Source organism: Cupressus sempervirens, chromosome 10 (genome assembly GCF_028749045.1).
Source record: "Cupressus sempervirens isolate cs-2001-9-10 chromosome 10, ASM2874904v1, whole genome shotgun sequence".
Taxonomy (NCBI): Eukaryota; Viridiplantae; Streptophyta; class Pinopsida; order Cupressales; family Cupressaceae; genus Cupressus; species Cupressus sempervirens.
In genome coordinates, this window is record NC_143127.1 from 707,866,820 (window position 1) to 707,888,621 (window position 21,802).

Consider the following 21,802-nt stretch of genomic DNA (forward strand, 5'->3'; position numbering starts at 1 on the left):
TAAACAAGATACAAAGGTAGGGATACGAAGCTAGGTAGAGAGTGTAAAAAGAAATGTATGGATATAGTTATAGAGAGGGCTAAATATCATCGTTTGATATATATATATATATATATATATATATATATATATATATCTCACTATCAGAGTACGCATTGTGTCCCTTAAAAAGCGAGATCAATAGACACACTCTACATTCCACTTGCTTTCACTTTGATAGATACTCCAAAATGAAAATGAATCCATATACAATTATATGAAAAAAGGAGTAAGCTCGCCTAAATCATGTTGCTCTTCAAACAAAATGTAATTTTTTTTGACCCAAAAAGCAAAAAGATGGAATGTTTATCAAAAGAAACTAAAAATAATAATTATAACAAGAAACAAAATAATAATTATTCAACAACATCATTAAAAAAAATATAAAGACTATCCACCTAAGATGAAAGCCCTAGTAATAAAACATTTTTGACTAGGTGAGTGGAGAAGGAACCCATAAATGTTTAAGTGGCCCCAAAATAGGCACCCCCGGTCACAACCGGAGACCTGATACTGGAGCTCCCAACCGCTAAAGCAAAAGGTTAACGGAATAATTCACAACGGACGTTGTCTCCTTCAAGTCGGCGGACTGTTCCAAATGCAACCCTAATTTCGCGAAATTCGTCTACAAATACATGGCAAATGAAACTCGATAGCTCCTTTATTACGTGCGCTGCTGCTCTAACGGTTTGCTTATCTGGTTCGATAGAGGGTTAGGGTTTGGGCTTCTGGTGTGAGCGATCAGTTCAGTCAAGCCACGTACTATACTCGAGGTAATGTTTATCCATGATGCCCTTCTCTTATACTCTTCGTCTGAGTTTCTTTTTCGAAGTTTTGTGGTAAATGCGGATTTCTTCTCCATGTATGTTTTCTGCTTTGTCTTAGGTTATGTGGTTGCTTTTTGAGCTCCCTTACGAATGTGACATTTTTATTTCATATAAATGATTTTTCGGTACATCTAGTTCTCTGGACTTTTGCTTTCTTATCTCTTATAATAGGCTGTAGTAGGTTTTTTGATATCAAGGTTTGATGCTAGGTTCCAATTAGTTGCATGAATCATTGCATTATAATCGATGTATTTTTCACAAGCCTCAGTATTTGATAAGGTTTTATTTTTTTGCTCGTCTGATTTAGCATTTTGTGGACGTTTTCTGGGTTTTGGGTCTTCTATGTTGGGTTTTGTTGTGACTGTTCTGAGTTTCGCAAGGCTTGCTATTTATTGTTTTACTCTTCTTAGAGTTCTTAATGGGTCGTAAGGGAGCCTAGTGCTTATGTAGATCTGCAAAATTCAGTATGTTTTAAGGGTTTGCTAATACATGCTAGCTTTCTAAAAGGTCATCTAAGGGTTCGTGAGTTTCGCAATTGTTGTTTGCATTTTAGAGTACTGTAGGATTTGTTCCAGTGACATCTACACTGGTGTCATTTAGGGGTCGTTGTTGGAAAGCTGTGCGTGGCGAGAATGCTTTATGCATACGTCATCTTATCTACTATTCTGGGATTTTATGTTTCATTTTGAAAGGTTTACAATTTCCTGAATGCGCTTATTTGGCTTTCATTACGCTTTAGATTTCTCACGAGAAAAATCTTTTCAAGAAAGCAAGTGAAGAGACAGTTTGAAATTAGGTCTACTTTAGTAAGGACACTAGAGTTTCAAGGATGCGGCAGAATTGTTTTTAATTATGGATGCTTTTTTATTTCTCTAATGAAATAAACCGAGTTTTAATAATGCCTATGTTTAAAGGATATGACTGCAACTTTGATAATTCGCGGTGCAATTTGAGAACTGCGAAGGACTGCAATAATTGGTTACATCAATGCTACGTTTAATTTGTTTGACTTAATCTTTGTTTCAGATTGTGAATTGTATAGCAGCAGGCTTTGGCTTTTTGCAACTTATAGGCTAGAAATGGCGGTATTGTTAGTTTTCCGTGCTGTTTACCAGTGCTTCTTATATGAACGTTGTTGTACTTGACAGATATATCCAAAATATCTATAAGATAAACATGGATGGTCGTTATGGGTCTGGTAAGAGATCTCGTGCCCAGCAAGATGATACTGCTGACAGGAATGCTGACCGTAAGCGTCGTCATCCTGGGGGTGAAAGAGATGCAATGCCCGGTGTAGATGATACAGTGTACCGTATCTTGTGTCCTGGAAACAAAATTGGGAGTGTCATAGGGAAGGGTGGCAGTATTATTAAATCATTGAGGCATGACACACGGGCGAAGATTAAGGTGGCTGACGGCATTCCTGGTGTAGATGAAAGAGTCATTATTATATTCAGTGCGGCCGAAAAGGATCAAAGAAAAGATGGGGATGACGATGATGAAGATGATTACATGAAGCCTCAATGCCCTGCCCAAGATGCAATCTTTAGGGTTCATGAGAGAATTGTTGATGACGAGGGAGGAGAATCAGAGGATGAGGATGATAATGGGAAGGGTAAACAGGTGACTACACGTCTGCTGGTGCCTAACAATCAAATTGGTTGCTTACTTGGTAGAGGTGGGAAGGTTATTGAGAAAATGAGGTCTGAGACTGGTGCACAGATTAAGATACTTCCAAAGGACCAGCTTCCTGCTTGTGCTATGGCAACTGATGAACTTGTCCAGGTGCAGTTTTCTATAATGATCCTGCTGTGGTTTGGAGAGTTCTTTGTTGCTATTTGGCTGCTAGTTTTCATAATAGTTCGTAGTTTTTTAGTTATGTTTGTTGTGGACTGCCTTGTTCCTTGAACTTGATCCTTTGCAAGCATTTTTTAAAGGGACAAAAGTACAAGTACTCCTTAGTGTGTGTTCTGTTTAGTTTTATATTGTGGAAGTGGAAGTTAGTCACAGTTTGACTGGTATGTTTGAGCTTTTAGAAGGCTGTTTCTAAGTTGTATTTATGATTCTGTTGTTTAGATTGTGGGAACTCCTCATGTAGCAAAGAAAGCGTTGTTTGAAGTTACCTTACGTCTGCATGAAAATCCGCCAAAGGAACGTTTTCCTTTAAACAATCCTGTATCTGGATTTCCACAGAATCCTTTTGTTCCCTCAGCTGGACATCTGTTCTCATCAGCAAATATTTTACCCCAAGGCTTTGCTCCTGTTGGATTTTCACCAGCTGCTATTGGGGGGTATAGGGGTGAAAGTGGTGCAGGATGGCCCCTTGGTTCTGCTGGCCTTCCAGGTATTTCTGGTTTGGGTGGTGCTGCACAGAGACGAGATGATGGGTCGGCCGAAGAATTTTCGTTTCAAATGCTCTGCCGAAATGAAAGAATTGGTGGTGTTATTGGTAAAGGAGGCAGCACAATAAATCAAATTAGGCATGAAACTGGTGCAACAATTAAGGTTGTAGATCAAGAGGCTGACTGTGATGAGCGTGTGATATTAGTGACATCTAAAGAGGTAAGAACTTTCCTGATTGTGTATTGAGGACATTATTCACTAGAGAATGAATTGTCTAATTTTTATTGAAGTGGTTGGTTATTCAAAGTCCCTCCATTAATTGGCAGTCTGGTTCATTATGCAGTACGTGGATGACAGGGCTTCTCCCACTCTGGAAGCTGTTCTTCAATTGCTACCCAGAACTAGTGACAAATCAAAGGAGGAAGGGAAGGAAAATATTATTACAGTAAGGTTTCTTGTGCCATCAAACCAAATAGGTTGCATCTTGGGTAAAGGTGGTAGTATTATCTCGGAAATGAGGAAGAGAACAAGAGCAAACATTCGTATAATGTCGAAGGACAATCTTCCTAAATGTGCCACTGAAAATGACGAGCTTGTTCAGGTGGGACTTTCATTTTATATTTTCTATTGCACCTTTGATTTCTAGATGAAATTTACTCGCAAACTAACTTTTTCCGATTAGCAATGATAAGTTTCCCAATTAATTCTTATTACTCCATTGGTAAATATAATATTTTATTCCTGGTGTGCTCTTTTCAGATTGTTGGAGAATTTGATGTTGTAAGAGAAGCTTTAGTTCAAATTGCATCTAGGCTAAGGGCCAACGTTTTTAAGGATAAGGACGGTGGTGCAAGTGCTGGTTCTGTAGTTCCTGGATCTTTATCATTCCTTAATATGCCCGGTGGAGTTCCTACCTCTGGCTTTGGAGGGCGGCAAGATTTGGGGTCACCTGGTGGAATGTATTCACTTTCTGGTTTAGATTTGCAAGGAACAGCTGGAGGAAGGCTTTCATCAGGCTATGGAAGTTATGGAAGCCTGCAGGTGCTTTTTCTTAAGTATTTTATTCATCCATGAGTTTAAGTATATTTTAATGATGTGCCTTCCATGATTTCAAATATCTACATGTGATGTTCAACTGGTTTTTATTTTTTAATGTTTGATTGTTTTAGACTGGTGGAGCTAGTGGTTATGGGGCGCTATCTGGCTATTCAACAAGCCAAGCATCAATTGCCGGGTAATATTCTGTGTGCTTAACTTATTTCATAGATTTATTATTTTCTTTTCCCACTGTTTAAAATTATTTGTGTTTAGTTTTGAATGCTTCTATCATCCTTGTTTTTTAGGTCATCACTAGGAGTGATAAAGAATGCCTCGGGGACAAATGTGGAGGTCACTGTTCCAAATAAGGCTGTTGGTTCTATTCTTGGAAGGGGTGGATCAAATATAGCACATATTCGTGAGGTATTTCCTATATACATTAATTGAAATTGAACTTGTCAGTAGTCTACCTACCAGTCAACTGTGTTTGCCTTTTCAATTGGAATGGGGTTTACCCGCCAAATAATATTTTACTTTCTTTTAGATATCAGGAGCAAAAGTGAAGTTGCATGATTCAAAACCTGGTGGTTCGGATAGGATTGTTGAAATTTCTGGAACACCAGAACAGACGCATGCAGCACAGAGCCTGCTTCAAGCATTCGCAATGTCTGGTCAAGGAGCACGTCCGACACGTGGTTACTAGATATTTTTAAACAAACTTGTCAGGTGAAATCTTTATCCTGGTTACTTTATTTACACTGATTAAGTAGGCTTTCTAAGCATTTTAATTTTCATGTAGAGTTTTTATTTTAAAAAACACAATGCTTCCTTGATGCTCAAATGTGGGCATTTCAAGATTCTGATGTTCCTGGGTTTTCCTTTGTGTACTTATATCCTCAACTAAAACAGCCGCGATCTATGAAGCCTGGAGCCAGTCCATCCTTTAGCTGACGCCTCAACCTAAATTTGAAGACCAGATGAGAAGAGCTGTGGAAGCTTAGTCTGTTGGAAGCTTATCTGGACCTATTAATCTTAACATTTTATTGAAGCCTCTAGGTGCTTCCTTTTCTATCATCCAAAGTATGTTTTAGAAGTAAGAGATCCTCTGGCGTAGTGCTTTGTGCACTGGCTTAATCTTGTGACAGGAAGTTTTTCTGTATATGGATGTCTCCTTTGTACTGTATCCTGGGAGGCCTAGCTCTACATTCCCTGGGCAAAATTCAAGTTTGACCGCCAAAACTTTTTAATTTTAAGTTATTGTCACTTGTAGGTTTTGTTAGAGCTTATATAGCCTAGGATAGGGGTATTAGGTATATACTTTCATCTACTTGAGATATCAGTTATTCCAAAGTTACTGCCTTTATTTAGCAAAACATGCAGAGATGACTTTCATTGATTTTGTTGACCTCTTTTGATCTGTTCTCCCATTTGCTTTGAATTATTTTTGACTTCCCATGGTATGTGACTATGCTTAGAATTTAATTTTTCTGATAGCCAGAACGTCTGCTATATCTATCTACATGTGCATTTGGAGCCATCTAGTTTCTGGGAAAACCACATTGTTTTTCCTACTTTTTAACTCATAGACTCGAGATATACAAAAAATGAATGTCATATGAGATGCTTTTCCATCTTCTTGGTCATGACAACTGATATCTTTTTTGCATCCCGTGATGCTTGTGATGGTATGCATTAGGAACTACATAAGTGGTTGAATAGGCTTTGACGAAACAGTCCATTCTTTTGTTTACACAGTTCTTTCACTTCAGTGTTTTTGAGAATTCTTGATATTTTAGTATGCTGCTAAAATTGTGGTGATGAATAGGCTTTTGAAGAAACAGTCCAATTGTTGGTTTTCACAGTTCTTTCACTTAAATGTTTTTGAGAATTCTTTATATTTTGATAAGCTGCAAAAATTGTGGTGATATCCTGGCAAATCTGTCAACTACATGTTTTTGCCCAATCATTTCCCATGATTATTTGTAATGTATTTGGTTTCGTTGGCAAAATACATAAATGAAGTCCAATTACATTTTCATTTCCCATTGGTATAATCATTTTTGGGAAAGCTAGATCTATGAGCCAACATGTACCCTTGGACCAATTTTGAAAACTTATTTGTGAAATCACAATGTGCTATGAGCTTTCTGAAAGCTTTGTAACATTTGAAGTATAACCCAAGTGCCCTTACGCTTGGACCAATTTTGAGAACTTATTTGTGAAATCACAATGTGCTATGAGCTTTTCCTTAAGCTCTGTACATTTGAAGTATAACCCAACTGCCCTTCTTTTTTTATGGATCAAATTTTGAAAACTTATTTGTGAAATCACAATGTGCTATGAGCTTTCTGAAAGCTTTGTGCATTTGAAGTGTAACCCAAGTGCCCTTCTTTTTTCATGGATCAAATTTTTCTTTATGATTTTAATGTGAAGTACATCTGAGAATCTGAAGTCTGGCAACTGTTAATTACTTTGCATGATTATTTTTGGAGCAATTTCAAAATTTCCAATTCGTTTCTTAAAACTAGAATGTGCTATGGCCTTTCTGTAAGCTTTGTACATTTGAAGCAACCGACCTTCATTTTTTTTAATGAATCCAATCCTTCTATTATTTAAATGCAAGCACGGTAAATGTGAGAATTTGAAATTTGGCATTATTTAACCACAAATTTTAGTGTTATATTTACCTTTGAAGTGTACATTTGAAGCAATTTCAGACCGTCTAGTTTTTTTTTTTTGAGTATCCTATCCTCATGCGCTTCAATATGATATCATATTATTCCTGATATCCTGAAATTGAACCACTCTCTGGCCAGATATCTACATGATTATAAATTTTGCAAGTATTTTGTTAGTAACACAAATGAAGTTGAATGACAATTTCATTTACCATCATAATCATTGTTTTGTCATCTGGGGTTGTAACACTTGGGGAACGATTTGGTGGCGTAATTTGTACTATTTGCTTTCCGGCATAAAGCTCGTGCACTCAAAGCAATCTTAAGTGTCCGTTCATTTAGGTTTTGAGAATCCAATAGCTTTGCTTTAGCTGCGATCTTAAATTACCGTGAGTTGGGCCATGGTTTCTGCTTGAACCACGTAATTTTGTGTAAGAAATGGTCATTTAAAAATCTAATCTCATTAATTAGCCCATTTTGTTAGTATTGATGGTAAACAGGGTCTGGCCATTAGTCATTTGGTATTTCTTTAAGCAGAAAGATTAAATTGTTGAACCCGATTGGACTGTATCTGAGATTTAATTAGAACAGCACAAATGTGATTGTATAAGAAACCTTATTATTGTTATTGCCAATCTATTCCTTATTCGAAATGGTTTCTCTATTAAACACATGCCACATGTTTTTTCATCAATCGATGGTCCTTGTTAGAGTGCAAGTATGAAAGCTACACTTAATATATGTTTGATATTTAATTGTTGTTTAAATTTTCTGTCGAATAGAAGCCGATGAAGTATATGGAAGGGACATACATGTCTGCAATAGTCAGTATGCTGTAAAAGCCCTTGGTATACATACGATATTACTGGCCTTTTTAAATTCTCAACTTAAATACATACATCTCTCTGTTATACTTCATTGTTCATGCTTGTAAGAACTTTATTCTTACAAATGCTTGTTATTAATTTTTTTTCCCTTTTATTTTTAGCTGCGGACTCTGCAATTGTTGGCAAAATAGAAACTTAATACATGGTGAACCACTGTTCTATTCAATTTAGTAGCACTAGAGTCACGGGCCTTCCATTTTCAACTTTGTAGCACTAGAGTCTTGGCCGAATTTGTCATTGAGAAAGACATCTAGATAAATAGGACGACAACTTCCCTTAAGAACAGATAATACAGGTTGAACCACTGTGCGTGAGCCATTCAAGGACTGTAAGACACTAGTGTACTACAGTCCTCTAGCACACTAGTGTCCTATTGGGCAAATACCGTCCTTGAGAAAGACATCTATATAGATAGGAGAATAACTCCTTTGAAAACAGATAATACAATAACTTCGGTCCTCTAATTGTGTATCGTGGCTGATTGCTTTTGTTGAGAAGGACATTCAGGTAAATGATTTTGTAGAGAAAAGACATCTGGATAAATAGTAGATTTAAGTTCTCACCGTTAAGGTAACCTGCTGATAAAATGGGCTTTGGGTATAGAAGAATTCTTTAAAAAACTACTAGGAATTTATAAGGTGAAATGCAACCTAACAACTGAATGGGCTCCGGGCTTAAGAAGATTCATAGTAATCTACTAGTTGTGGATATTCCATTCCCTCTCAATCTATGAGACTTGTCGCTCTGAGAGGCTTATTCTGTAATTAAATGGCTAATGACTATTTCAATAATTTTTTTCTATAAATAATCTCTTATTTTACATATAGACGTGTTATTGAATTTTGCATGTCTGAAGGTTGAAGAGGAAAATGATTATAGATGAGATTTATAGGGCTTAAAGGATTCAGTTAATGGTCTTAAAATGGTACATATTTGACAGATTCGACTATTTTTGGAATGCTCAGTGAAAGCAAGGCAATAGTTCTACATAGTCAGGTAACCTAAAGAATATTCATATATTTTATTTTAAGCGCACTGAGGTAAATATAGTTTATTTTAAGCGCACACAGGTAAATATATTTTATTTTAAGCGCACAGAGGTAAATTGCATGCTTTTTTTGGTTATTCCATTTGTATTTTTGCCTTCCTCATTGTTGGTATTATATTGTATTTATTGTCTTGCTTGAATATGTATGTAAGACCCTTTTTCTCAATTTGCGATCAAAGAAACGTATATAATGTAAGTTGCGTTTGTTGTTTGAATTTTTAACTATGTGAGAACATTTTGAAATTTTAATTCTAAACTGGCTTTAGGAATAATATTCCGTTGTTTTGAATAGTTGGCTTCAGTATTATGTTCAAAGATTTTCAGGTTTATTTACAAATAATGTTGCCTTGTGTGTCTGTTCATGGGCGTTGTAGAATTCTCTGTATACTATTTGATTTGGCATAATCTAGAATTCTCTGTATTCAAATTCGCATTGCACAAGTTTAAAGTGCAATCAGAGGATAAAATCAAGTATAGTTGTCTTTCGACAAATGCTTTGTGGCTGCTTCACATGGCAATGCCTCATTTAATGCTTCATTAAATTGATGATTAACTGAAGTATGCAAAGACATTTTCAACTGAGCTGATGATTGAGTATGAGGTTCAGGAAGGACGCGTGTCTACGTTGTAATTCATTCCTTTAAGTGATTTTAATGTGCTCTGTTTGAAAATAGCATGAAGTTTTATCAACCGAGATTGTATCTTTAGTAAGTTTAGCTGTTAGTGGAGTTGAAAACAATATTAATTGTTGGAAAAGAAATTACAAAATTTATTGTTGATTTTAATCCCTTCGTGTGGGAAGGGTAAGAAAATTGGGGAGTCTGGTTTTTGTTATATGTCGTATTTCGAGTATCAGAACATTAAAGTATTTTGAACAATCATTGGTATAAAACTATAAATATTGGGTCTCTTGTAATTTGATAGGCTAGATGTGTCTCATGTATAAGAATGAGTAATAACATTGATTGCTTCTGTAATATTTTATAATTAAGTGGAGGTTAGATTTTGATTTTAATTGGATTGTGCTAAGGGAACCATATATAAATATACACACTAATCTGTATAAATAAGAGGATTATATGATTGAATAGGATTTGCTTATTCATCAGGCCTTTGGTTATATAAGAGGGCAAAACCAATCTGTAGTCCTCATTTGTATTAATTTTAATTATAACGAAACTCTCTAGCTGATTTATATAATATAGACATCTATTTTAATATACTTAAGACCTATTCGATTGAATTGAAACTACGATTAGTTTATGTGTTGGGATGACAATGTTAATGGAAAAGTTTGAAAGAAAAAGTTTCAATCGATATTATAAGATTTCTACAATCCGTTAAAATGTATGAACTATTTTTGGATTTGATTGTTGTGTAGAGTAGTATTTCTTTGTTTTTCCAAATGTTGATATAATTGATTTAAAAAAAATCTAAATTAGTATTTGAAAATTCAATTGGTAACTTCAAAAAAGCTAAATTCAATAATAATAAATTAACAAGTTAATACGTAAATAAAACAAATTAATGAAATTCTTTTAAAGTAATTAAATTATTAGTTGAATTAATATTGTTTTTACAACATTTGCATAATGCCACTCCTAGTTCTAATCTCCATAATGTATTATAGATGAGAGGGAAGATGGAGAGTTTGAAAATTAATGTTTCTTAATTTTCTATAAATTCTTATGACTTGCATTGTCCTCTTCTGCAAGTGAGGACATTGTTTAATTACTTTAATAAATAAAATAGTTTAGCCTCCTTGAAAGGATGTTGACACTTAATGAATACAACACGTTAGGAATGGTGGCATTCATAGACTTTGTCCTTTAACCAAGGTGCTCCTATTGATTTGGAGTGGATGCACTTCAAGCTAGTTCAAGGTTTGTGAGGATTGACTCACACACTAAGGTTTTCACTCTAGCTAGGTTTCCATGAGATAAATGTGTTATGTGATGTTGTAATGGTGATCATTGTTTTTGCTTAACCCTATTTGGTTAAGTTGTAGCTAGCACTAACCTAGATTGGAGTGAAGATGAGTGAGAGAAAAGTTGAAATTACAGTGTATATTGATTTACCCTTAGTTTATTGATTTGTTAGTAGATTGAAAATTGGTCTTAGAGTTTAGGTCCTTTGCATTTGAGAGCTCTGTAGATGCATATTAGAGACGTGTGGAGACAATGTACGTAGAACTTGTTGCATCAAATAAAGGATACTCACACCCACAATGGAGATGACATTTGAGATGATGGAAAATATTTGAAACAAAATGTTGATTGGTTGTAAATTGTCAAAAGAAGATGAGAGCCTAGAAGTTGATGAAACACTTTATCAATCTATGGTTGGTAAAGACACTTTATCAATCTATGGTTGGTAAAGACACTTTATCAATCTATGATTGGTAAAGTTTAGTATCATTTTTAACCAATCCAAAGATCACACATTGTAGCTTTGAAAATAATCTTCAGATATGTTAAGGGTTCTAAAGACTGATTTATGGTATCCTCACAAATGAAACTTTGAGCTTAGAGTCTTTATTGATGGTGTTTGGGTAGGGAACATAGATAATAGAAAGGGCATAATAAGTGGTGCATTCTTTCTTGAAGGAAGAATGATTGCACGTGTCGATATGTAGGTGATGACATCAGTAGAAACTACAATGAGTTGCACTCAATTCGTTGGATCAAATTGGTGGTTATCAACTATGATAACACAAACAGAATCAACATATCAAAGAACTAAGTTATGCACTCAAAAACTAAGCACTAAGGGGACAAGTGTTACCATCAATGCTAAAGGGGGAGATTGTTGGCATAATTGTTTCAAAGCCTAAGGATTGAGAGTGATTGGTGCACTCTATTATGGCTATGTTGTCATTGATGTCAAGGCAAAGAAGGAATGACGACTAACATGGAGTCATGATTGGTGGAGTACATTCAACTCAGATGTGCGACTCTAGTTTGCAAGGGCGACAAGGAGGAGGAGGAGCTTAGTAGAGGCAATGGTAAAGGACTACCGCTTAGATGAAGCAATGTTAAGTGAAGGGAGATGCCAAGAAGGCAAGTGGGATTGTGTGATTGATAGTCACGCAGGATTGATCGACTGAGTGAATAGGAAGAAGCATGTAGCGAGATACTTAACTGTTACATTTTGAAGTATGTAGAAGTGCACTGATCATTGCATTTAATGGCGGTAGTATTGCCACATTGAGGAACAATTAAAATAATTGAAATTTGGGTCATAAGACAAGATGAGATGATGATATTAATGTCTAACAACAGACCAATGTAGGGTCAAAGGGACTAGAAGATACAATAGGGTAGAAAAGCAACCTAGCGGGAGTACCAACTAGTGTTTGATAAAGAATTAGCAAAAACAAGAATGAACATACAACCCAAGGAGACGAGGACATGGAGCTTGAATACGAGTAGCATTGGGAGTAGAATGTCACTGCTTGATGATTCTAATAGTTGTCACGAGGGTCTTCCTTTCCTATAGCGATAAGGCAAAGAGGGCTTGACCAATGCCTACTATTTTCCAAGGAAGCATGGGTACATGTATGTGCCCCACTATTCAGCAAGGGGCAAAGGTGAGTTGGCTAACTAAAGGATTGGCTAACTTGGCTGACGAAGCAACTGAAACTTGGAGTAGAATTGAATATCCCAGAGCTCGCATATAATAGTAGGCAACTTTTTTGGATGCCCTTGTTGGATAGTAGGTGAGGTCGGAGAGACAATATCTTGGCTTGTTCACCAAGTAAACATGACATGTAAAATGTGGTCACGGAGATGCAAAGTCTCACGGAGGTAGAGGGCAAAACACCATTGGTTGGGGTAGTTGAAGATAGTTGGCAGAGACATGTAAAGTGTGGTCATGGAGCTGCAAAGTCTCATGGAATTAGAGGTTTAAACACCATTGGTCAGTGTAGTTGAAGATGGCTGACAAAGATCTGTAGTTTTTGAAAGGGCAGTGAAACTTGCCTCTGATAGTAGATGGGACATCCAAAGATGAATGGATCTTGGTCTTCGTCTTAGAGAGCACCCAAGTTGTGGTGTATTGTTTGTAAATGTTGAGTTTGACGTGCCCATTCAACTCACCTTGATAGGGGAGCAGATAAGCGAGATCTTCTAATGAGAAATGGTAAAGAGGCAAACGATCATTATTGATCCCTATCGAGCTAAATAACACGGTGGCTTGGGCATACTAGCCATGAGCTTTGGGTCTCAAATCGAATTTGGCAATATCAACCAAGGAGCAGTAGGCGAGGTAGGAGTATTTGTCGCGGCTATCTGTGGAAATAGCAAAGCCTTAGAGGCGGTGGAGAAACTAGATCAAGTCGAATATAACACTAGGCTTGAAGGGATGGGTCCCAAACTTAGCCAAGATAATACTGTGCGGGGTGTACCGGTGACATCTAATGATCAGACAAAAGAGAAGGGTTTGGACCCACTCGATTGATGCCCAGCCAAAGTTTAGAAGCGAAGGTCCCTAAACCAGTGAGCCATAAGGAATTATTGGTCTGACCTGAGAGTCCAGAAGCGATAACTTGGACTAGTTGTCCTAAAAGCGATGTGGAAAGCACTGTTTCTCCAAAAGGATGAGGGAGCCATCCCCTTATCAACCCTGGGAAAATGAGGTGGCCTTATGCTAAACTTGGGGCCAAAGAACTTAATGCTAAGGTAAGTGTATGATGAGAAAATCTCAATCTCTTGATTTGGAAAGGTAAAAGTGAAGATGAGAGGTCTTTAAGCAATTGAAGAACATGATCCGAGTCTTGCTTAGGTTCACGAGTTGGTGACAAACACAAAAAGAGGTTGATCCATCAATAAGTCTTTGGAGTCCCTTAGGAGAGGAGGCAAGGTGAACGACATCATCAACAAAGAGGAGAATGGATATAAGAACCAGGTGTAAGTAGCAACTGTCTCCAAGGAGTGAGGTCTCCTTAAGGAAGGTCTCAAGCTCATCAATGTATATACTAAATAAATTGGGGGAGAAAGGGCAACCCTGCTTCACCCTAATGGTATTGTGAATTGGATTGGAGAAGCCCTCAGGAGTTTGAAATTTGCCCACCATTGTCTCACATAATCTCATGATTGTTGTCAAAAGAATGTCCAAAATACCAATGTCTTTGAGCCTTTGGAAAAGGGCACCATGGGGAACAGAGTCGAAAGCCTTATAGAAGTCTAGGAAACAATAGTAGACTTTCACACTACTGTGTTGAGCCTCCTCAATGACAACCTGCAACGACAAGATGTGATCAATAGTTTAATAATTGGTACGAAACCTGCCCTGTCCTCTAGCATGGTACCGGCCCCTGTCGAGGTATCTAAACAAGATAGTAGTCAAAAGTGTGGCATAGAGTTTGGCAAAGGGTATGCCCAATCATGATGGTCTTGTAGTTGTTAGGGTTTGGAACCATCCTGGACTTATAGATGGGATAAATCATGTGTCTCGACTAGGAGTCAGTAAACCAAGTGCAAACTACTCTATTGAAGAGTGTTGGAAGATAAAAACAAAGGATTGGAATATCGAGCTTGAAGAGCTCTACCTAAAACCTTCCTCATCAGTAGCCCTGTTGCATCTCATGAGTCATAGGACATTTGTGACATCTTTGTACATGCTAAATTATACAATAGTGATATGAGGACAAACTAGGACTAGGCTTTAGAATTCAAATTTTAAATTCACATATTAATGTTTTGAAGTAGAACAAGCAAAGACTAGAAAAAAATGATGCTTCAAGAGAAAAAGGTTAGATTGTAGAGCAAATAACTAGAGAGCCACAAAGTTGAGCTAATTGTAATCTCAGAGTGAGAAGTGTGACAGTGTGAAGTCACAAAAAATGTGAAGGAGTTAGTGTGTTGAGGTGAAGCTAGTGAGCCCAAACAACACGAAGGGAGAAAGCATACATTGTACTTATATGTGTGACTCTAGTTCTCAAGGGTGACTAGAAGAAGGAGAAGAAGCCCATTATAAGCAATGATAAAAGATCACCACTTAGATGAAGCAATACTAAGTGATGGGAGATGTCAAGAAGGCAAGCGAGATTGTGTGACTATCTGTGACTGATAGTCACACAGAATGGATTGGTCGAGTCAGCAGAAAAAAACATGTAGCAGGATACTCGTGACTGCCATGTCACAAAGTAGGTAGAAGTGCACCCATCATTTCATTTAATGGTGATCGTATTGTCACATTGAGGAACAATCAAAATAATTCAAATTTGAATTCTTTCCAGTGATGCGAGCCATCAAGTTCATAGGATATCCCTGACTTCTGTTTGTACAAGTTATATTTGACAAGAGCAACACATGATAGAGACACTAGGACAAGCTAGGAATAGGCATGAGAGTTCAAATTTTGAATTTGTATATTAGCTTGTTGAAAGCAAAACAAACAAAGACTATAAAAGAGAATGATGTTTTAGGATAAAAGGTTACGAAATCCAACAACCATAACCATCATCTAGGTCGAGAAAATCTTGATAGCAATCTATCGCAAAGGGTACCAAGACACAAGTAACATCTAATCCCACAAAGACACATTGGAAATCTACTATGTAAGTGGGCAAGTGTCATCGTGCGAGTCAACTCCAAGGTTACCATGGTAGCCTTTTTGGACTTTGGCCTATTAGTGACTATGCGGCATCAGTTTCCTTTCACACAAACAAGACATACCAATGAGGCAAGGTCGCAACCAAGCATCCTCTCTACTCCCATCATAGCTTGTACTAACACTCGAGGCATGGGTGAGGTAAAACATCGACTTTTGTAAATTCATTGCAACTCATTTAATGAAATGTTATCGTTTATAATACTACTTATAATGGGTTACTTAGGTATCCTCTTTAGGGCTTTGACCTCCATTGCAAGCCATTTCCTAATATACACATAGATACCTTACCTTAAGCTCATAGAAAGTGCAACTCATAAAATCACAATATTCACCTTAGTCCTATACAAGCAAGTGGAAAGCACCAAAAGATAATTGATTGAAACTCAAAGGTTACAACAAGAAAATTACAATATGTACCTTAGTCCTATATAACCTAAACTAGTCGATGTAATAAGCCCAACCCAACCCCAACACAAATGAAGTTAAATAGTTGATAGGCTTGTCAATATAATATTATAAAATATCGATTCACAATAAGGTTTTCAAGTTTTCATTTTGAAAAGTAATCATAGTCAATAAAGGTTTCAAATGTTTGATTGATCAATTACAAGTCTAAAGTTCGTACCAAAAAATAATTACATCTAGTTTTTCAAAATTGATTTCGTTTAGAGACGTTTCAAAAACGAACAACAGTAAAATTATCAACAAGGGTTTCAATCAGAACTATTTTTGAAAATAGATCCATAAATAAACACAAAAAATAGAGAGGAATTCGAAGGGAAATTACTATGATAATCTCAACAAAGATCCTACCTCGATTTGATGCTAACTAGATGAATGTTCAAAAGTTGCAAGAATTCTCATATTCTCGAAAACCTTTTTTCTCAAAATTTGCTCCTCTCAACCTATGTGTGGAGAATGAGCTCTAATTTCATAATAAAGAGCTCTCTCCTTTTAGGGTTTCAATTTTACCAAACTCTTTTCTTTATTAATTTAATTTCATGAGCAAACTTTTGCATTTTAATTAAAATAAATTTTATTAAATTTATTCTCTAAATCACAAGACGTCTTTAATAGTATATAATAATAATAATATTTAGAGTTCATTAATTAAAATGAAAATTTTAAATTAAATATTATTTAACTAAATAAATATTAGTATGCAAAATTTGAAATTATATTTAAATCTTTTAAATTTAATTCTTCTATTTAATTAATTTTTTTTCTTTATAATTTTATTGTTAAATTAAATCATTTAACATTCTCTTTATTTGATTTAATTATAATTGAAAATCATAACAAACTCAAAAACTAAATAAGAAAATCCATTTTAAAGATAGCACTAAATCAAAGCTCAGGGGTCAAAATCTTGAATTCATGTCATTTGATGAATTCAAAAGGGTAAATAATTGATATACTTGTCCTATCTTCTAGGACAATTGGCTGAGGGTTACGATTTGAACTCGAGAACTATCTCCCTTTTTTACCATTGAGATATTGCGATAGGGCATGCCCATCTTGGCAATTCAGGGAAGTCGATATTTGATACCTGCAATCTGCATAAATGTGGAGCATGTACATGTGCATATAAATTTAAATTAAACAGGCAATGACAGTGAGTGGTGCATTGTGTAGATCTCGACTAGCTGGTGACTACGACTCCATTCCTCAAAGACATTAGAAACGCCAAACATAAAGTAAAACATACATGTAAACCATACACATGCAAGTATGGGGTAAGTAACCATAAAGAACTGCATATAAATTGTTTATCCAACTATCATAATGAAATAACTGAAATCACTATATGAACATACGAAACATTATCATCAAAAAATAAACATAAACACATGAAATAACCAAGTATCAAGTAGCTCATCAAATATATCACTGAGTATGAAATAACATCCAATCAAATCAGGTAACTGAGTACCATTAAATCATAAAACATAACCATAAAATTGGCGTAAAAGAATTTGATATTATAACATGAAAACTAAACTAGGGGAAGACATTACACCTTTAATTAGGCTGCTCTTGATCGAGAAAGACTTTTACAGGTATTATATAATTCCCTTAACTAGGTGACACTTAACAATGTCTTTGTAATGTTTTAACAGAGACAAGCTCTTGACCAAGCACACTTCAAGAGAGTGGGAGCTTTGTGAGGATCGACTCACACACTATGGTTTTCACCCTAGTTGGGTTCCTACGAGATAAATACTGTGTTATGTGATACTATTATCGTCTTCATTGTTTTTGCTTGATCCTGACTGGTTAAGTTGTAGCTAGCACTAACCTATAGACTGGTGTGAAGCAAGGTAAAAGAGAAAAGTTGAAATTACCTAGTTTATACTGATTCACACCCCTTCTCAGTGCTTCGTAGACCAACAATATCAACTAAAATTAAATTAAAAATATACATAGTAGTGAGAAATAATAACCAAGAATCCAAATGAACATATTCCACATACATATATAATTCCTAGTCCTAAAATTGATTATATATAAATAATTTCCTAACCATAAAATAATGGAAATAAAAAATTAACGAACTAAATTACTCAAGAGTATACATGGCTTACTACTTTACCAATCCAAACCAATTATCGTGAAGCAATATAGCTATAACATTGATCCAAACACCCACTAAACTTTATAAATCATAGATTTCATTACTCAAAAGTATGATGAAGAGGATTTGAAGGAAACATGATGATGATAGAGTTGATAAGTATTGGTATTCAATGGGTACTTAAATAAATTGGAATATGATAATATAATGTTGGTTTGATTATTTTTCAATTATGTTATGTTGTGATTAAGTTTGTAACTGGTGAGTGAGTGAAAGGACTATATTATTAACCAAGTAATTACAATTGTCATCAAGCGTTTGGAAAAACAAAGTTAAAGTTTAGAGTTAATTGGTTAATTCCAGTGTTAACCGAGTGATGTGTTTCCCGAGTGAAGGTTGTAATGTTGGCCTAGTTAAGAACAAAAAAAAAGACTAGAATTTTGAGGAATTCAAAGCGGTGTTGGCCAAACCCATAGACTATTGTATAAAATTATCAATCAAGCATAATTACCACTAGTGGAAATGTAATCAAAAGATATTTCTATGAAGCAAACATATAAAATGATATTATCCTAGGAATTCCATGGATAAACTCTTTGGGGAATTTTTATTATGGATGTCCCTAACCTTGAAATATCGTTTAAACATGAAGGAAAAACAACAACAGTAAGAAAAATGCCCGATGAATAGTATCATGTAATAAAATGGAGAGAATCTTAAGACATGACCAAGGAGAATGTGTAGCTCAATATATGTTCTTCAATAAAACTCCTACCAATTAACAAACATTCCATGTATATATTCATCTTATTATAAAAAAATACAATAGAGTGTTTGAAGAAATCCCATCGGGTCTTTCCCTCAAAAGATGTTGTAAACATGCCATAAATTTAGGGGAAGGTAGAAAACCTATAATTAGAACACCTCATAAACAACCCCAAAATTTAAGCAATAAATTGAAAATATTATTAAATAACTATTAGAGATAGGTAATATACAACCTAGTAGTAGTATATTTGCCTCATCAGTGGTACTACTAAAAAAAAAGGACATAAGCATGAGAATTTGCATAGATTTAAGGGCATTAATTAAGAAAGCCATAAAGAATCGGTACCCCATGCCTAGAATTGATGAATTAATAGATGAATTACATGGGCTACACTATTTTCTAAAATTGATATACAACCAAGCTACCATCAAATTAGAATGAGGGAAGAAAATGTGCCAAAGACAACCTTCATATACCATAATAGTCACTTGAGTATATAGTGATGATTCCTTTTGGAATCACAAATGTTCCAACAACTTTTTAAACTTGTGTGAACTACACCTTCACACAATAGTTAAGGAAGTTTCTTCTGATATTTTTTTAATGATATCCTCATTTGTAGTAAGACACTGGTGGGGAAGGGTCAGGGGCATCTAAAACATATTGAGGAAGTTTTGACTATTCTAGAAAAAAAAATACTATATGCTAAAATTCCAAAATGTGAGTTTTGACTTAAGGATATACTTTATCAGGGGCATAAAATCAATGAGGAAGGAGTGTATGTGGATGAAGAAAAAATAAAAATAGGTGTTAGGGATTATATATTTCTCCTTACTATTTGAATTATAGTATGATTTGTCGCTTGTACAGAGGTGAGAGAGTTTTTGTTGTGAGATTTGGTAAAGCACAAAGAGTAGGGCTCTTTTATGGTGAGGTAGTGATTCAAGATTGATTGATCTTGTCAATCTTCATAGCCGGGACACCTAATACCCCTTTAAACTAGAATATTAGAATTCACCTAAAAATAGATTACTTAGAGGGTAAATGTGTAACTAACCAAACATACAACATTTTCACCTTTTAAACCTATAACTCATAATCAACATAAACATATCCTTCACATGAAATTATTCACACATTTGACACAAATATTTAGTTATGCGGAAACCTATCTTGGATAAAAACCACAGTGGGGATTAGTAGGCACAAAAAAATTGTACTCTTTTTAAAGTATGTCCTTTTAGGAACTTAATCTTGTTAGGAGTTTACAAAGACACTATTAAGTACCATCCTATTAAGGGATTTACCTCTATCCCTATTAGGAGCTTTACCCTATTAGGAATATCCTTGTTAAAAGACTCTAAACACTAGTTGAAATGCCATCCTATTAAAGGATTTACAATAAGGACCTATTAGGATCCACCCAGTTAAGGCATTTTACCCATTGCAACTATTAGGGAACAATAATAAGTTTTATCTACAAAAAAAAACTACCTTTTCCCGATCACCTCCATTTAAGATCCCTTTCTCTTCTCAACTCACTTATTTTCTTCCTTGATGGAGCACACCTTCCACTTCTTTACTTACACAAATTGGACCATAATCAACAACATAAATTCTAACATTCTTTCCCCTGTTTATACTAGTCTTTGTTGCTTCCACCAACTTAACCAAATCCTAAACATATTACTATTGGGTAATTCAAATATCATTCTCAGATCCAACTACCATAATATGACATATTATGTTACAAATAACTTTACATGATTGCTTTAACTAATTTATATTACTTTGTGCCTAATAAGATAAGATAAATTTATTAATGTCCAACAGGAGACCAACATGGGTCTAAGGGATTGGAAATAGTACAAAGGGAAAACACTAGCAAGGGGAGCATCAAACAGTGTCCATAGAAAGAGCATGAAAGCAAAACAACAAAATAACCAAGAAAAGGAAGAGCAACAACTAAGAACTCCTCACAGGCGAGAAGTAGTCTAGAATGGAAAGGTGTACATTAGAGCAATCAGGTGCTTTGGAAGGTCACCTTTGAGGTCTACAAAGAGTAGTAGTAGTAGAGAGATGCTGTCGAGTGTGATCTTTGCGGGGTCTCACAAATGCGGTGTGAACCGAGGTAGTGCAGAGAGGTCGCTTCAATCCTCAGGTAGGAACCGTAGGATTGAAAAAGGAGGCGATAAGCTGCGTAGGGGTTGGTGTCAAGCAAAGCTGGAACTGTATAGCGTGCTCATGAAGTTGCATGGTCTTTTGAAGGGAGAGTGCAAGACAATGATGGTCAATATATCTAAAAAATGAGGGAAGAGACTAACACTCTCTAAACAGATAGTAGAATCTCCCCAGTATCTCATAGTAAATGGGACAAAGAAAGATAAAGTGAGACTCGATCTCAACCCCCTCGAGGTGACAAAGCTGACAGATCCTTCCTTCCTGCCAATTTGGTGATCAGTTTGAATACGTAGCCAGTGAGATCCTACTCTAAAAGATCCCAAGGAGATGTGTAGAGCGTGAGTCCAATGGTGAGCAAGGTACCAAGGGCATAAGATGATCTCATCCTGGATATCAAGGAAGTGCTCAACATAAAAGGCCATACGCAGACGGAGCCCACCTGGGGGATTCCTCTAGGTCGTGATAACATACTATCTATAAATGTCAAGTCTAACATGCTTGTTCAATTCCCACCGAGAAGGAAGAAGGTGGGATGAAGTATCTAGAGAAAATTGAAAGGGGGGAAGACAATCCATACTAATACCAATCAAGCCCAAGAGAGTAGAGACCTGGGTGTATTAGCAACAAGATTTGTGACCAGAGTTTGAACCCGTAACCTCCTTAGAAGAACAATAAGCCAAGTAGGAATATTTGTGACGACTGACAGGGAATTAACGAAGCTTTGGAGCCGATGAAGAAGCTAAAGTAAATAAAAAATGGTCCCCAATCTGAAAGGGTGAGCTCCAAGCTCTGCCAAAACGAT

The 21,802-nt window shown here is 35.8% G+C and overlaps 1 protein-coding gene across 2 annotated transcripts; it reads left to right on the forward strand.

Annotated features, from left to right (window-relative positions):
- The first annotated feature begins 705 nt into the window (after nucleotides 1–705).
- LOC149535781 (KH domain-containing protein At4g18375-like) lies at nucleotides 706–9,776 on the forward strand. Of its 2 annotated transcripts, none has more exons than XM_089806084.1 (9): nucleotides 706–812; nucleotides 2,015–2,651; nucleotides 2,943–3,428; nucleotides 3,553–3,810; nucleotides 3,969–4,250; nucleotides 4,379–4,443; nucleotides 4,553–4,670; nucleotides 4,792–4,973; nucleotides 8,753–9,776. In XM_089806084.1, exons 2-8 carry the CDS (start codon nucleotides 2,043–2,045, stop codon nucleotides 4,948–4,950), a joined length of 1,977 nt encoding a protein of 658 aa, XP_089662210.1. In that variant the 5' UTR covers nucleotides 706–812; nucleotides 2,015–2,042; the 3' UTR covers nucleotides 4,951–4,973; nucleotides 8,753–9,776. The 2 variants fall into 2 exon arrangements, with proteins under 2 accessions (XP_089662210.1, XP_089662209.1); XM_089806083.1 differs by lacking the exon at nucleotides 8,753–9,776 and adding an exon at nucleotides 5,157–5,643.
- Nucleotides 9,777–21,802: the final 12,026 nt, after the last annotated feature.

Bases quoted from the DNA above. Each gene is read 5' to 3' on its own strand.
- LOC149535781 (XM_089806084.1), top strand. From the start codon at position 2,043: ATGGATGGTCGTTATGGGTCTGGTAAGAGATCTCGTGCCCAGCAAGAT. The intron at 4,251-4,378 runs GTGCTTTTTCTT...TGATTGTTTTAG, and splicing joins GAAGTTATGGAAGCCTGCAG to ACTGGTGGAGCTAGTGGTTA. The intron at 4,671-4,791 runs GTATTTCCTATA...ACTTTCTTTTAG, and splicing joins ATATAGCACATATTCGTGAG to ATATCAGGAGCAAAAGTGAA.